General features: G+C 37.8%; 3 protein-coding genes across 4 annotated transcripts in view; 1 reads left to right on the forward strand and 2 right to left on the reverse strand.

The window, feature by feature from the left end:
* Window positions 1-3618, reverse strand: part of LOC141442963 (zinc finger Y-chromosomal protein-like) — a 91533-nt gene extending 87915 nt beyond the window's left edge. Inside the window, exons 1-3 of one of the 2 annotated variants that reach the window (XM_074108175.1) lie at window positions 3202-3618; window positions 1864-2008; window positions 1333-1449 (exon numbers count right to left, since the gene is read on the reverse strand). In XM_074108175.1, coding sequence (XP_073964276.1) covers window positions 1333-1449; window positions 1864-2008; window positions 3202-3336 — 397 coding nt within the window. In that variant the 5' untranslated portion in view covers window positions 3337-3618. Of the gene's footprint in view, window positions 1-1332; window positions 1453-1863; window positions 2009-3201 lie in introns of both variants that reach the window. The other variant, XM_074108174.1, reaches the window with a different exon arrangement.
* Window positions 3619-5471: 1853 nt separating this feature from the next.
* On the reverse strand, window positions 5472-9150 carry LOC141442938 (uncharacterized). Its single transcript, XM_074108132.1, has 4 exons — window positions 8575-9150; window positions 7649-8050; window positions 7165-7261; window positions 5472-5854 (listed from the first exon to the last, which is right to left on the reverse strand). The coding sequence occupies exons 1-4, from the start codon at window positions 8992-8994 to the stop codon at window positions 5580-5582; spliced, it is 1194 nt and encodes a 397-aa protein (XP_073964233.1). The 5' UTR covers window positions 8995-9150; the 3' UTR covers window positions 5472-5579.
* A 358-nt stretch (window positions 9151-9508) lies between these two features.
* Window positions 9509-13839, forward strand: LOC141442937 (uncharacterized). Its single transcript, XM_074108131.1, has 2 exons — window positions 9509-9967; window positions 12041-13839. The coding sequence occupies exons 1-2, from the start codon at window positions 9763-9765 to the stop codon at window positions 13048-13050; spliced, it is 1215 nt and encodes a 404-aa protein (XP_073964232.1). The 5' UTR covers window positions 9509-9762; the 3' UTR covers window positions 13051-13839.
* The last annotated feature ends 3 nt before the right edge of the window (window positions 13840-13842 follow it).

Consider the following 13842-nt stretch of genomic DNA (forward strand, 5'->3'; position numbering starts at 1 on the left):
CGAATTCATACGCGATAGCCCTCATTGCTTCTTAGACCACTTGTGTAGGTACTTAAATCAGCTACTTTTTAGACGAAGTGATACTATGTACCACTTTAAACCCACGAACGCATAAGACAGCGCACAGGGTACAACAGGGCGCCGCGCGCGCCAAGTCAACTTAACCTCTTAATTATGGAAAACTGGGAAGTGTTAGAGATGAATGTGGTCATAGTCCCCCAATGAGGCTGGCATAGTCACAAAGATGCGCATAAACCTCTAAAAAAAAAGAAAGGATAAACTAGACTCAGCGTAATAACTTTTATATAGACTTATCTACTTAGACTAAGGGGCTGTTTCACCATCCATTGATTAGTTTTAACTGACGGTTAAATGTGGTGCCGTCTCCGTCTATTCGAACAAAACAAATAGAGACGGCATCACTATCACTAATCAATGGATGGTGAAACAGCCCCTTAGATGTGAGTATTCTATGCGGTCTACGACCTGTTATTCTGTGGATTATACCTAAAAGGGCGCCAAAGGCACGACTCGCCCGGGGCGCCTATGGCTAAGACCGCCTGGCTGGCTGACAACACTGGTTGAATTTTATTTTATCTGTGAATCAGACCAAGCAATACTACACTACAATGTAGGCCCTTGTCACACTTGTGAGTTACGAGCGTATTTTCTATAGGTACCTGTCTACAAATATCAGTCGCGGCAAACTCGTTGCGTGATCGCTTTCATACAAAACAGGGATGTAACGGGGATGTGGTTTTATCGGAAACAAAGCGGAACCAGATGGTTTCAATTTAGTTTATCGGAACCAGAAACGGAATCGGAACCGGAGCCAGAGTGGTGGTGGGTCTACTAAACTTGAGGATCTATGCTTAAAGTTTCGGACTCTCTGGATCAAAATTAAATAGTTTTTTGCATACAAAAACTGTCATTTTTTTTTTATTCCACTGGATGGCAAACGAGCAAGTTTGGCTGAGTTAGATTATGATCGTGAGTGTCAGAAACGTTACATGATTAGCCCTCTGTTGTTTTTGATGTACGCCGCTCATGTCCAGTAGCCGCGCTAAGCATTGGCATCCGATATAACTTCCGTTTCAAAAGTAACGGAACCGGAAACGAAACGGATGTTTAATATCAAACGGAAGTTCCGACTTAACGGAAATGGAATCGGAGCTCCGTAACATCACTGATACAAAATATCCTCGCTACTCTCAAGTGTGATAGATAAGGGCATTACATTAAAACTTCAATTCACAGATGGTTAGTCTATAACACTGTAATGAGATTTCATTTTGTACCGTGTCTTACCGCAGCCTGCAAAAACATACATACTTGGGTGGCCATCGAGCAGCAAGGATTCTACTTCTTCACCTTCAAAGTCCGACTCCTGTTTTAAATTCCCGGAGTCAATTTCCACTTTCACATCATAACTTTTCACTTGTTCTATTGCTGCTGAAATCAAAATACATATGTATATAGAAATAAATTGAGAAATGCATGTTTGCTATCTCTTCAGAATGGCTGCACTATTTGGTTAATTCTTCTTTTTTCATTTCTAATGGTAAGTACAGGGTTACCAGAATAAAAAAAAAACAAATTTATAAATCCCCATACAAAAAGTCAGTGAATGAGAAAGAAGATGAAATTCTTATTGCATATGCAGGCAGTTATTGTGAGTGCATTGGCTTATATAGGGTTATTTTTGTGTGAAGATATCAGTATTATAGAATTTCGAATCAGCAGCCCAACATCCTTGGGTGGGCCCTAGACCATAGTGGGGTGGGGTGGGCGCGGCGCACGCGCAAACCCCCCTACCCCTTAGGTGCGCCTGTGTTTCAATTAAAACATTACAACTTGCCTCACCTTCTATAAACATGGTGCCAGCCTCTGCAACACCCTGAGCGAGTTTCTGCTCCGAGTCCACCACTTGACTCCTGAATGTGATTGCATCTCGGAGCTGCTGCACACACAGCAGGCATATTAACATGGTATCAGCACTCTGTAATAACTGTAGAAAAAGGAGATTTTAATATAGTTAAACAATGTCCTTGTCTGTCTGGAAAAAGCCTTTATCCCATAGAGGTTTGTGGCATGAACTCTCAAAGTAAAAATTTAATTGCAATTTATTAAATTTAACTATAAACTAACTACCTAACTTAAAAACTTAATACCTACTAAATTAAATCTAAAAAAAGGCCCCCGTGGCATGGTGCCCAAGAGGCTGGCAGCATTCCCTCGTTGAATGGCGATGGCAATTCGTTTAGAGAGATAGCTGCCAGCCCTTTGGTCTCCAGTAGTGTCGACCAGGCGTGTTTGCATTTCTTCAATTAAGTTTGTGTGCCGGGACCCCAATTACCCGGGGTCTCAAATCCAACAGCAACTTTGCATGCTGAACCGAGACCCTGGTATTTTAATTGCAATTTTAGATTAATTTATAGTTCAAATTTAAATCACAAATTGAAAACTATTTTGTATCAATTAGAACCCAAAAATAAAACTATTTTTATATTATTCATGTATATGTAGGTAGAGTCATTCACGATGATGCGTGCCGTGGTTCTTATTACAATGTCATTACATTAATGTCTAATTTTGGCACACGTCTTCGTGGATGGCACTAGGTAAACATTACTAAACCAACAATATTTTTATTGATTTCTATAAACTTCAACTAAAGATTCACTGACTGATTCTATGTGGTGATTAACTTTTTGGCTAAATCGAAAAAAAAAAACATATATTTGATATAAATTCAGTCATTGTTATCTATGGGTCAAATTGTAAAATCCATGTAAAATTCAAAAAACTTGATACGTCACACAGTGACACATAAGAGAGACATCAAAAAAACTCTTCAGTTACATAATATTAAAGACATAGCATAATTTAAGAACCTTAATTTATATTGTTTTGCTGCGAACAAAATAATATCATAATATTCTTGTTTTTTTTTAAACAGTATGAGTTAGGCCAGTGTATTTGGAGAAATTAACTTAATGTGACCTCTTGAATGTTAAAATGTAAAACAAAAATAACATGTTTTATACATACTTTTGTTTAATTGGCCTGCCAAGGTATTTAAATTAATAATTATTGTAGAATGATGTGTAAACATAATTCTCTCTTCTTTAATTCATTAGCACAGTTTTTCCTACAAATTTAATAAAGTTTTAAGGAAATACTGAAATTTTCTATACTTACTTGTAGATTGAAACACGCAACGAACATATCATAGTAAATTTCTTTGACCCCATTTGAGTAGTACACTTTCGTAATGTTGCGATGGGCCCCCTCAGAATGACAAATTCTGCACTGCCCGAAGCTTGGTCCATCCATTTTATCAAAATACTATGAGAGAATTTAGCTAAATAAAACACTTAACATTTTTTTGTAATATTATTGAAATGCAGTCTCTTCTTTCACGTATTTTGCCAAATTATCTCACATGTTTTGATGAAGAATACATCACGGTATAATTTCAAGTGTATCTGTCTATATATTTATGCGCTGCTAAGTTAAAATTAAATTGTAACTATAATAGAGGAAAAGACTAAAATAAATGGCATATATGGTATATTTCTGAAACCTAGATACTAAAATGACAGTCTGAATCTGAAATGTCAAATGTAAAAATAATGTGGCCAGCATAAAACGAACAGTGTTGCACTATGATTCGGTTTCCGATATAAATGTAAATAATCGGTAACATTAAAGCATTCAATATTCTACTTTCTATTATGAAAATATGAATGCACTTTCGCGATAAAGTGATAAAATCTAAGCAAAGGTAAAAATACTGTGTTCTTTGATTAATTATACCTCAGTGTTCCACCTAGTGCCAACGTAAAAAATCATAACACAGAGGGGCTACTACAAAACTGGAAAAACGAAGCTCTTATCGCACCGTCCCTTTCACTCGCGTATTAAATGACATGCAACATACGAAGTTCGAGTTTTGCAGTTCGTGTATAGGGTCAGGCCCCTACAAAGCCCTATACCCTTATACTACAAAGTGCAAAACTCGAATTTCGTATGTTGCCATCCCGCTGACACTTATGTCATTTAATACGCAAGTGAAAGGGACGGTGCGATACGAACTTCGATTTTCGAGTTTCGTAGTAGCCCCTCAGATATCACACAACGTCATTCATGTTTTTCGTATTCGACATTCTTTATTTTACTCGTATTGTGATCGGATGTGTTCAGTGCGTTTTCTCGTGTTATGGTATATGTGTACTTATCTTATGGTAAGCATTGAGGGGGATCGTACTTAGAATGAAATTGAAACTTAAATATCAACATCTATAAAAAGTAGAAATATCTCCAAATCGGTCGCATTTTTATTAGACCCATTTTACCTTTTCTGGAATGTCCTAAGTGTCCTACATGTTAGTACGTCACGGATCCGTTCATATCATTTTTTATACACATAGGTACGTACAACATTTTTCGGTGGTAACCGGTTGCGGCACATCACTATTTATGAGACGCAAAACACAGGTAACACAGGAAACGTCATTTTAGTATCTCGGATTAAAAAACAAACAAATCGTTTTAAGATTTTATCACATCACATCGACATCAAACAAAGGGTGACTGACACTTAGGGATATTCGATATGTATACATCGATGCAACGAAAACATCAATGAATGGTTTTGTGTGTACTTACAAATTATAAAAGGAGTTAGATCTATAATTTAAGAAAAATTTCAATCTAAACTTTAATAAAATAATGGATTAACATAACCGTCATATACGAAAATTTTCACTCTGAAAGAATTACCTGTTTTGATATGTACGACCCGGCCCGTTCATTTTCAAGCGTCAGTCAGTCTAGTCTGGGTCAGTACTACGAACGAAACTCGCAGTTCGTGTGGTGCGGTCCCTCTCGCTCTCGTATTAAATAGTTTAAGTGTGAGAGGGACCGCACGACTTGAACTTCGCGTTTCGTAGTAGCCCTGCAGATAAATGAGGGGGAGGGGCTAGATGGCGTTAGTATTCGTGAGGTCCGTTTGACGTTGCAGTCTTGCTTCGATTGGCTCATTCAGACATTTATCCAATCACATGCGTTGACAGACAGAATGTAAAACGGTCATTTTTTTTTAAATCGACTGGATGGCAAACGAGCCAGAAAGAAAGAAGAAACCAGGGGTATTGCAGATGCGTTGCCCACCTAGAAGCCTAAGATGGGATACCTCAAGTGCCAGTAAATTCACCGGCTGTCTTACTCTCCACGCCGAAACACAACAGTGCAAGCACTGCTGCTTCACGGCAGGATTAGCGAGCTAGATGGTGGTAGCAATCCGGGCGGACCTTGCACAAGGTCCTACCACTACCACCAGTAAGCTCCCGATACTAACGCCATCTAGCGATATTTCTCCTGTCGAAAAAGCCTAATTTCTGACACTATTCGTTTTTTGTTGTTATTGAAGCATTAAATAAGCAATAACTAATTTTAAAAGTTATTTTATTACTATATCGAATAAAAACAAATACACGGACACTCCTTTGTCTATGCGTTCGAATTCGAACGCATATTTTTATTCATCTTATTTATTATTGCTAATATAACTGAAATCAATGCCGCGTCACACCATTAGCTGTCAGTCTTTCAAGAAAAGCCATAGCTACGTCTGCTATCCTCTTTAGCACAGCATTACACTCAGCGTCGGCCTCTACCCGTCTCGCTTCAACCTTAATCCACTCCATCTGACGCCTGTGTTCCTCTCTCTCTCGCTCTTCGTCTCTTTTAAGTTGGCGGTTTAATAGTTCCATCGTTAGGCTTGTTTTCGGTCTCTGACGACTACGGAAGGCGGAGCGCGGAGAAGGAGGCTGCGACGGTTGAGGTGGTACTGAAAATGCATTTTTTTTTCAATGAGGTATTCTTGACAGGCAAAATATCACTCGATGACGAGAGGTCTATATGACTTTATAGTCTTACTTGTGAATTTAGTTCAATTCAAATTTAGGAGAAAGTGGCTCCATCAAATTTTTTGATGATTCTGCCAATGTTGAGGTTGACTGTGACAGTGAGTAGGTGGACGTCTTGTTCGATAATCTGCCAGTTTTCAGAGGGATAACTACCAGTTACTAGGCTGTTTTAACCCGTCGAACGCCCTGCGCGCCACAGTGGCGCGTATCTAAGTACTAGTCCAAAATGGCCAAAAAAGTCGTTGGTCGCGCGACGGGTTAATTATTGAGCCAATCATCACAAATGTGACATATGTTAAAGTTGTCAAATGGACCTCACGATACAGGCGCCATCTATACTCCATTCATTTTAACATTTTAAACTTAACAGTAAAATTTGCACACGTTCTTAAATGAAACAACAATAGTTATTTATGTGGCTGGTGCATAATGAGAGGCATTAAAGTACGAGTGTGGTTTCATAATATGATCACACGAGTGTTTTAATGCCCAATTATGTATAGCCGCATACATAACTTTATCTACATGCATATCATAAGTTTTCTATAATATGTTCAGATATGGCCTGTATTTTTAAGTTAGTCTTAGTACATGCATGTCATAAGATTTCTACAATATGTACAGATATGCATTGTTAAAACAAGTATTACCAATACTTTAATGTAAACATTAAGATGCACTGTACTTTAATGTGAACATTAAGATGCACCCGCAGATACCAGGTTTCTTAATAAAGGCCATTTGATAGTCGTTTCTGAACATATAATAGGGAAGTTATGATATGCATGTACATAAAACTATTTAAAATTGTGTTAACTTCTGTAATAAAAACAATAAATACCGCCAATCAATGTATTATGTAAGTATTTTTAGTCCATTTGTGCTCGAAATACCGAGAGACGTGTGTTGCAATTTGACCGTTAATTGAAACCTTAAATTAAATGGAGTAAAGAGATATTCTACCTGCCACAAAGTCCTCATTGGTTATTTCATGATACTTATTTGAGGTAAAGCTGCTGATAAACTTGAGTATTCACCAGTAATGAGCATTCTAGCGAATATTAAATTACAGTACAGGTAAGAAGCTCACAAAACAAAAAGGAACATTTAAATTAGATTTCAGGTAGCAATGTTTGGCTCTGTGCTTGACTCTTGCTTTGGCGGATACTCGATGTTCTGCTACAAGTGAATTCTCAAGTTTATCAATGCCTTAACAAAAACCATGGCAAACCTTTAACATCAATGAAGTCAAATGGCATATCGTTTGCCGCTCTCTCCACCTTGACAGTTACGCCTGGAGCCTGCGTGAGGGCAGGCTGCTCTATGTTCTGGAAAATAAAAATATAGTTTAGTTACACTACCTGTCTACATCAAGGCGGATCAAACCCAGACCCGCTGCTACCAAGAAGGAGGGAGGAATGGTCATTTTTCAGACTATAATATGGGTGTTACACAAATACCAAAGCAAAAAGGGTGTAAAAAATGGTCCTTTATAAAGAGTCCATTTACAATATTTGAAAACCGTAGTATCACTGTAAAAAATAAATAAATTTATCATAGGTATACAAATCCTGTTTTAGTAAAATGAAAGAGCAAACTATGTAGAATGTTTATGTAAATTTTTCCACGGTCTGACCGTTGTACAACATGACAGCTTACTAGGGTATCAGCTTGTAGATTTTTCATCATAAAGATGTTTGATAAAAAAAAATAACCTTTCTAAACTCAATCAAATCTGAGGTATTAGACAACTTGAGAGCCGTTTTCCGGAAACAATGTCCTGTGTACTTCTCAGGGTTCGGCAACTTCAGATACTCTGCTATCTTCTTCGGATACTTTTGTATATTATTCTTTCCAATAACTTGGTGTCTGCACTTGCCCAGATTATAACGGATGAAGAATCTGTCCGTCTTCATGTTTTTCGGTCTTAGTGCTAAGTATTTTTCAACTATTTCAACATCTTTGTTGAGGATCATGAATGATCTTGCTTGTTTTGATTGTGATGCCATTACATTTACTAGTAACAGTTGATCAGAGTGCTTCTTGATGTCTGTAACTCGAAAATTTATCATTTCGATGATCCGACATGAGCCATTTATTCCGAAAATCAAGGCTACCTGTAACATATAAAATATAAATGAAACAATAATACATTGGGGTGAGGCTCTGAAGTGTTTCAACCGTTTCCTGTGAGTTATGAAAATCGCAATCATGTGCAGTGTTTACTCGCAGATTAGAAATTGGGTTTAGTTTGTGGTCATTATGCTTACATTTTCGTAATACATAGAAAAAGTGGTTCAAACATTTCAGAGCCCCATCCATTACTTAAGAAGTCATTATAGCTTAGTGTTAGTTCAATCTTGAGCGGCTACTTCCAGCTCTTCCTGGTCGAGACCAATTTAGACAGCCTTCTTCTCAACTAAGGGGGCATTCAAGTATTCATCACCACCATCATCATATCAGCCGTAGGACGTCCACTGTTGGACATAGGCCTCCCCCTTAGACCTCCAGTTGGCAGTTGCCTCGGTTGGAAGTGGCTTGCATCCATTGTGAACCCGCAACTTATGAAGATTTTTGAAATGTAACGCGTCATAGTTTTTCTCATAATTAACTTTTCAAACAGCTTCTATTTCTGACATACCTTCACAGCAAGATAGATGTGATCCGGTGCTTCTTTTAAAAAAGTCTCAACTTCTGAAGCAGTGAACATTCTAGACTTCTGCGATATGTATCCACGAGATTTTTGCTTAATAAAAGCCTTCAAGTTGGAGTACTTAGCGATATGAATATTCTTTTTAGGACCCAGTGTCGCTTTCAACATAGAATATACGGCCCAAAGAGTAGAAGGCTGTTTAGTTTTTGCTAACTCTTTAAAATAATCTAATAAAACTTCTTCCGAAAATGACTCCACGCCATGTAGCTTTTTCCACTTCATAAAATTTGCGTATTGAAGAATGTAACCACTTCTTGATTTTGAATTCAACAAATTCAACATCGCATTTCTCGCATCACTAGCTGCACCTCCTGGATTTAATGTTTCGTCTTCACTCGAGGAGCTCATTCTTCCTAATTCTTTAAATATAAAATTTTAATTAATAAAACTCCAATCACAAGCAGTACCTATTTGGTATTTTCTTTTCTTTCTGCTTCTGCTCTGCTCTATCTAAAGGTGGAGGTGGAAACACACATACAACAAGCAACGCGACCGCGACATTTTTGTTTATTTTCTTATCTGTCAGTTCGACTGTCAAGACGAGAGTTACCCTTATCATAATTTACTAATCCCCGAAAATTCCAAAAGTACGTTAGACAATAAGGCCTCAGCTCGGCATCGGGTCATGGAAAACGGTTTGACCTTTATAACCTCGTAACGATAACGAACAAGCTGTTGCTGGGCGTCTCATACCGATTCTGTGATGTGAAGACTAAAGTAAAAATAAGACATTTCTGATGGTTCAATTACTTTTGCTTTTTTCGAAGTAGAGAAGAAAAAAAACAACTACAAAGTACATGACATTTGAAATTGACGTTGACTTGACAGTGCATTATCTTTGCATTGCAGTTTGCTTGCATTCCTAAAATATAATTTTATTTAATAAATAACACACAATATACCTATACAATAATTAACAAATATAAATACAACTAAAACTAACTTACTCTAGTCCTAAAAGTATAATTGTGCTGTGTTTACTATGTTTATTTATGTGCAAGCAAAACCAATCGCATTAAGTATATCGTTATGCTAATATGCTAAAGAACGCTCAATTCAATCAACCTAAGATGTCATAAGTCTCTAATAACATTTAACAAGTCCGAATACCGTGCTATGGAGTCAGCCGAGGCGGGACAGTCGGCGGGTTCACTAGAGTTTGTGAAGTGCGAGGCTGTAGTTAAGGAGGAGCCCGAATGGGAGTGTGACGCGGGCGAAGCTCCACAGTGTGTCTTGTACGGCGAACATGAAGTCAAAGACGAATTGATGGTATTCGGGCCAGAGGTATTGCAGCAGCAAGACATCACAAGTCCAGTCAAAAGTAAGTTAAATGTGCTTTGATTGAACATCTTACAATACTTACAACATAATTGTGGTGAGAGCTTTATTGTGACCTATAAGGGTGCTCTAAAATTAATCCAGAACAGTATCTTTATATTTGTAAATTGTGTTTGTTTCTCTATTTCTGTACAATAAAGAATTTTTATATATCATACATATTTAGTAATTATTGAATGTGACACGCAACAATATTAATTAGTGTCCATCCGAAATATGTTTTTTTGCCAAAAATAAATGTTTGGTTTTGGCTGAAAACGAAACTGTAACTAAAAGTATTATAAATAAAATAAAAAGCCTTTTTTTTCCATTGACATGTACACTAGTATGAATCATAAGTAGATATAAATATTAAGTCCTGTATGCATGCCATCTGGACCCCTCTTTGGGTGAGGGCCTCCTAAAGAGATTGCCATTTATTGCAGTTTTTTGCCAGGTTAAACCAATTACTTGTCCCGATGGTCTCTTGGAAACTTTTATAGATGTTAATATTTTTTTTATTATTATCTGCATCAGTGCAAGACTTATAATCAGATCTTAGGAGGAAGAAGGTTGTGGAAGGATGTTTGAATTGTTGAGTAAAATGTTTGTGTACCTATTGACTTTAAAAGTGATCATACATGATGATCATTACATGTGTTAGAGCCTTACTGTAACCACTTGCTGGCTGCAGTATGCATGGGCCGGCTTAGTACCACACTCTCACAGAATACCGGCGTGAAATAGTTGTTTTGCTACTGTGTTTCGTACGGTGAGTGGGAGATCCGGAGGCCCAACTCCCCTCCCCTCTTTCCCCCTCCCTTTTAGGACGGCAACGCATCTGCAGTCCTAATTATGCTGTAGTTATCCATGGGTGGTGGTGATTGCTTACCATCAGGTTCAGCTTGTTTGCCAGCTATTTGATAAAAAAAAACAATACAATACAATATAAAGACTCTTTATTGTACACCAGCAAAAGTACATCATGTTTATTATTACATTATATTTTCTAAAAAATACCCATAAATTGATGAATCTAATTTTTTTCTTTCTAACTTTTTGCAAGTCAAATTTTCACTTGGCAGGTTCTTTTTTTACTGTCTAGACCAGTGGTGGGCAAAGTACGGCCCGCAGGCCAACTCCGGCCCGCCGACGTTCCTGTGAAAGTAAATAGGACCTACCTATATGGCACAAGATATTTATTATTTTGATTGTCCTACAGTATTTCATTTCATTATTTGGCAAAAACATAAAAAAGTATAAAATAGAATGGTGTAATTCCTAACCCTCCTCTAAAATATCTGTAACTTTCTGGCCCCCCATGAAGAAAGTTTCTCCACCACTGGTCTACACTACAGCACAGATATAGATTACACTAGATAACGCAAACACCTCAATCTGTATGAAAACCAACCATGTCATTTGTTTATATCTACTGTGACGTCTCAAGAGCGAATTAGCGATGTGAATTCCCCAATGTTCGCGCAAAATCGATTCAAATGCGCCGCCCGCCCGCGCCGTGGGGCTCGAGTCAGTCACTAGTCATGATTAGTCTAGTCAGTTAGCGGTCAGTCTTTGTATGGGGCCAACCTCGACGTTTGGTCGGGGTACGGACACGCGAAGTAGATGCATTTGCGTAATCTAGTGTAATCTATATCTGTGGTCTACACTATAGTGTAAGGTGTTATACAAGTCTTCTAAATATAACAGGTTAAAACCATTCTTGACTCCCTGATGAATGAAAAAGTTAACAGTTTCATAGTCTTTTATTTGTTGCATATTAATGCAGAACCCAACAATGTATTTGGGTAGTTTTTAAACATAGTGCATCATGGGCGCCGCCGCGCAGGGAGGAGGGATCAAGGGGGTGCAACGTAAAAGAAAACACCATAGAACAAGACTAAGGTACAGACAGAATGAAACCAATAAAAGCACCCTAAGCCAGTGCAGTGCCCATGTTGTGCGTAGTCCTTGATAAAAATATAAACTTTTGACCTGTGTAGTAACTTAGATGGTAAATTAGTAGGCAATAATCCGGTGATATGTATGACTTAAGCTTTGCATACAATGCTTACAGATGTGGTGGTCAACCAAGAGTATCCATGTAAATTGGAGCCGCCGGATGAAATCCAGGTGAAGCTAGAGTGCATCTACACCTGTCCCAGAGAGCCCTGCAACATTAGCTTCGAACAGCAGTTCAAACTCAGGAGTTGCTTCGTCAGGCTCGAGCGCATTCCTCTGCGAGACCAGCTCTCAATCAACACTACAAACTTTAAATGTAATCAAGAAACAACTGGTCATGTTTCTGTAACACAAAAACCTCATAGTTGTAGTATGTGTCACAAACAGTTTACTAAACAATCAGACTTGGCCAGGCACATACGGATACACACAGGCGAGAAACCGTACAGTTGTGATGCGTGTCACAAACGGTTCGTAGATCAATCGCGCTTGTCTAGACACATACGGATACACAAAGATGAAAAACAACTAGACTGTAATATATGCGATAAACAATTTGTACAAAATTCGGACTTGAAAAAGCATTTATTAACACACATGGGCGCGAAACCGCACAGTTGTAGTAATTGTTACAAGAAATTTGCTAAACAATCTGACTTGACAAGACACATTAGGATACACACAGGTGAAAAACCGTACAGTTGTGACACATGTCTCAAACGGTTCGCAGATCAATCGCGTTTATGTAGACATATAAAAGTGCACAATGGTATGAAATCGCACAGTTGCGACATATGTCACAAACGGTTTGTACAAAAGTCTCATTTGAAACGTCACATTCTGATACACACGGGCGAGAAACCGTTCAGTTGTGACATGTGTCACAAACAGTTTAACCAAAAAGCAACGTTAATTTGTCACATACGAACACACACGGGTGAAAAACCATTTGTTTGCCATTTGTGTCACAGACGGTTTGTAGAAAAATGTCAGTTGGCGAGGCACGTTCAAGCGCATGAAAGTGGTAAACTTTCCCGTTTTCACATAGGTAGGCGACAGAACGTTTGCTCAAATATCGAAAATGATTCCCCGCTTTTAAAAATTCACAAAATTAGCATGGTGTGATTATTGACAAGAAAGGACGAGATTTGTTTAAGAAAGTGACTGCTGTTGGCAACACCAACAAAAAAGTTTCTACATTATTTTTTAATAATTTTTAAAATAAATTGGATCAATCAAAGCGAATCTATAATTATATAGCAATGCATGAAAAATGAAAGGTGCCTTGTAAGTGAACAATTTTGTTTCCATTGCTGCTATTTATTTTTCTCGCATTCGAAGTGAAAACCAGTGTTAAACTCGAGCATAAAACCCATTTTCCCGTCATGTGTCTATCCACTCCACCCTCGCCGTTCCGGCTCGGGTATATGAACGCCTCGGTAAAAATGGCTCGTTTTATGCTCTTGTTGTATATCCTTGAATAATGAAGTGACAAGATTATTTAATGATACACTAAGTTGCAACTGTTGTAATGTGTTGAAGCCAGACCAGACGACTGGAGAACGGTCAGTTTTTTTCCACGTTATTTATAGAGTATTAGCACCCGGCCAGGGCGGGTGTAATTTTGAAAAAAAAAGTCAAAAATATTTTCAAAGGCGCTTACCATTTTTCGGTTTAAAGATTATTTATTTTCACAAGAAATACACAATATCGCCGACACGAGAACTATTAACTAAAATTGTTAACATTTAAAATATTTTTTATTTTTGAGCTTCCTTTCCCCAAAAAAAGAAGCCAAGGCGCATCCCTACGCTAGTATACAGGATGTTAAAAAAATCCTGTACTATACTGTACTTAACCCATGTTAGGGCTACTGATTACTAATACGATAGAAGGGGAAAACATTAAAATTCGAAA

The sequence above is a fragment of the Choristoneura fumiferana genome, chromosome 26 (assembly GCF_025370935.1).
Source record: "Choristoneura fumiferana chromosome 26, NRCan_CFum_1, whole genome shotgun sequence".
Lineage (NCBI taxonomy): Eukaryota > Metazoa > Arthropoda > Insecta > Lepidoptera > Tortricidae > Choristoneura > Choristoneura fumiferana.

Excerpts from the sequence above, each read along its gene's own strand:
- LOC141442938 (XM_074108132.1), bottom strand. The coding sequence starts at position 8,994 with ATGAGCTCCTCGAGTGAAGACGAAACATTAAATCCAGGAGGTGCAGCT. Across the intron at positions 7,262-7,648 it reads ATTTGATTGAGTTTAGAAAG|AACATAGAGCAGCCTGCCCT; the intron begins GTTATTTTTTTT and ends TTTATTTTCCAG. Across the intron at positions 5,855-7,164 it reads TGACTTCATTGATGTTAAAG|TACCACCTCAACCGTCGCAG; the intron begins GTTTGCCATGGT and ends ATGCATTTTCAG.
- LOC141442937 (XM_074108131.1), top strand. The coding sequence starts at position 9,763 with ATGGAGTCAGCCGAGGCGGGACAGTCGGCGGGTTCACTAGAGTTTGTG. Across the intron at positions 9,968-12,040 it reads CATCACAAGTCCAGTCAAAA|ATGTGGTGGTCAACCAAGAG; the intron begins GTAAGTTAAATG and ends CAATGCTTACAG.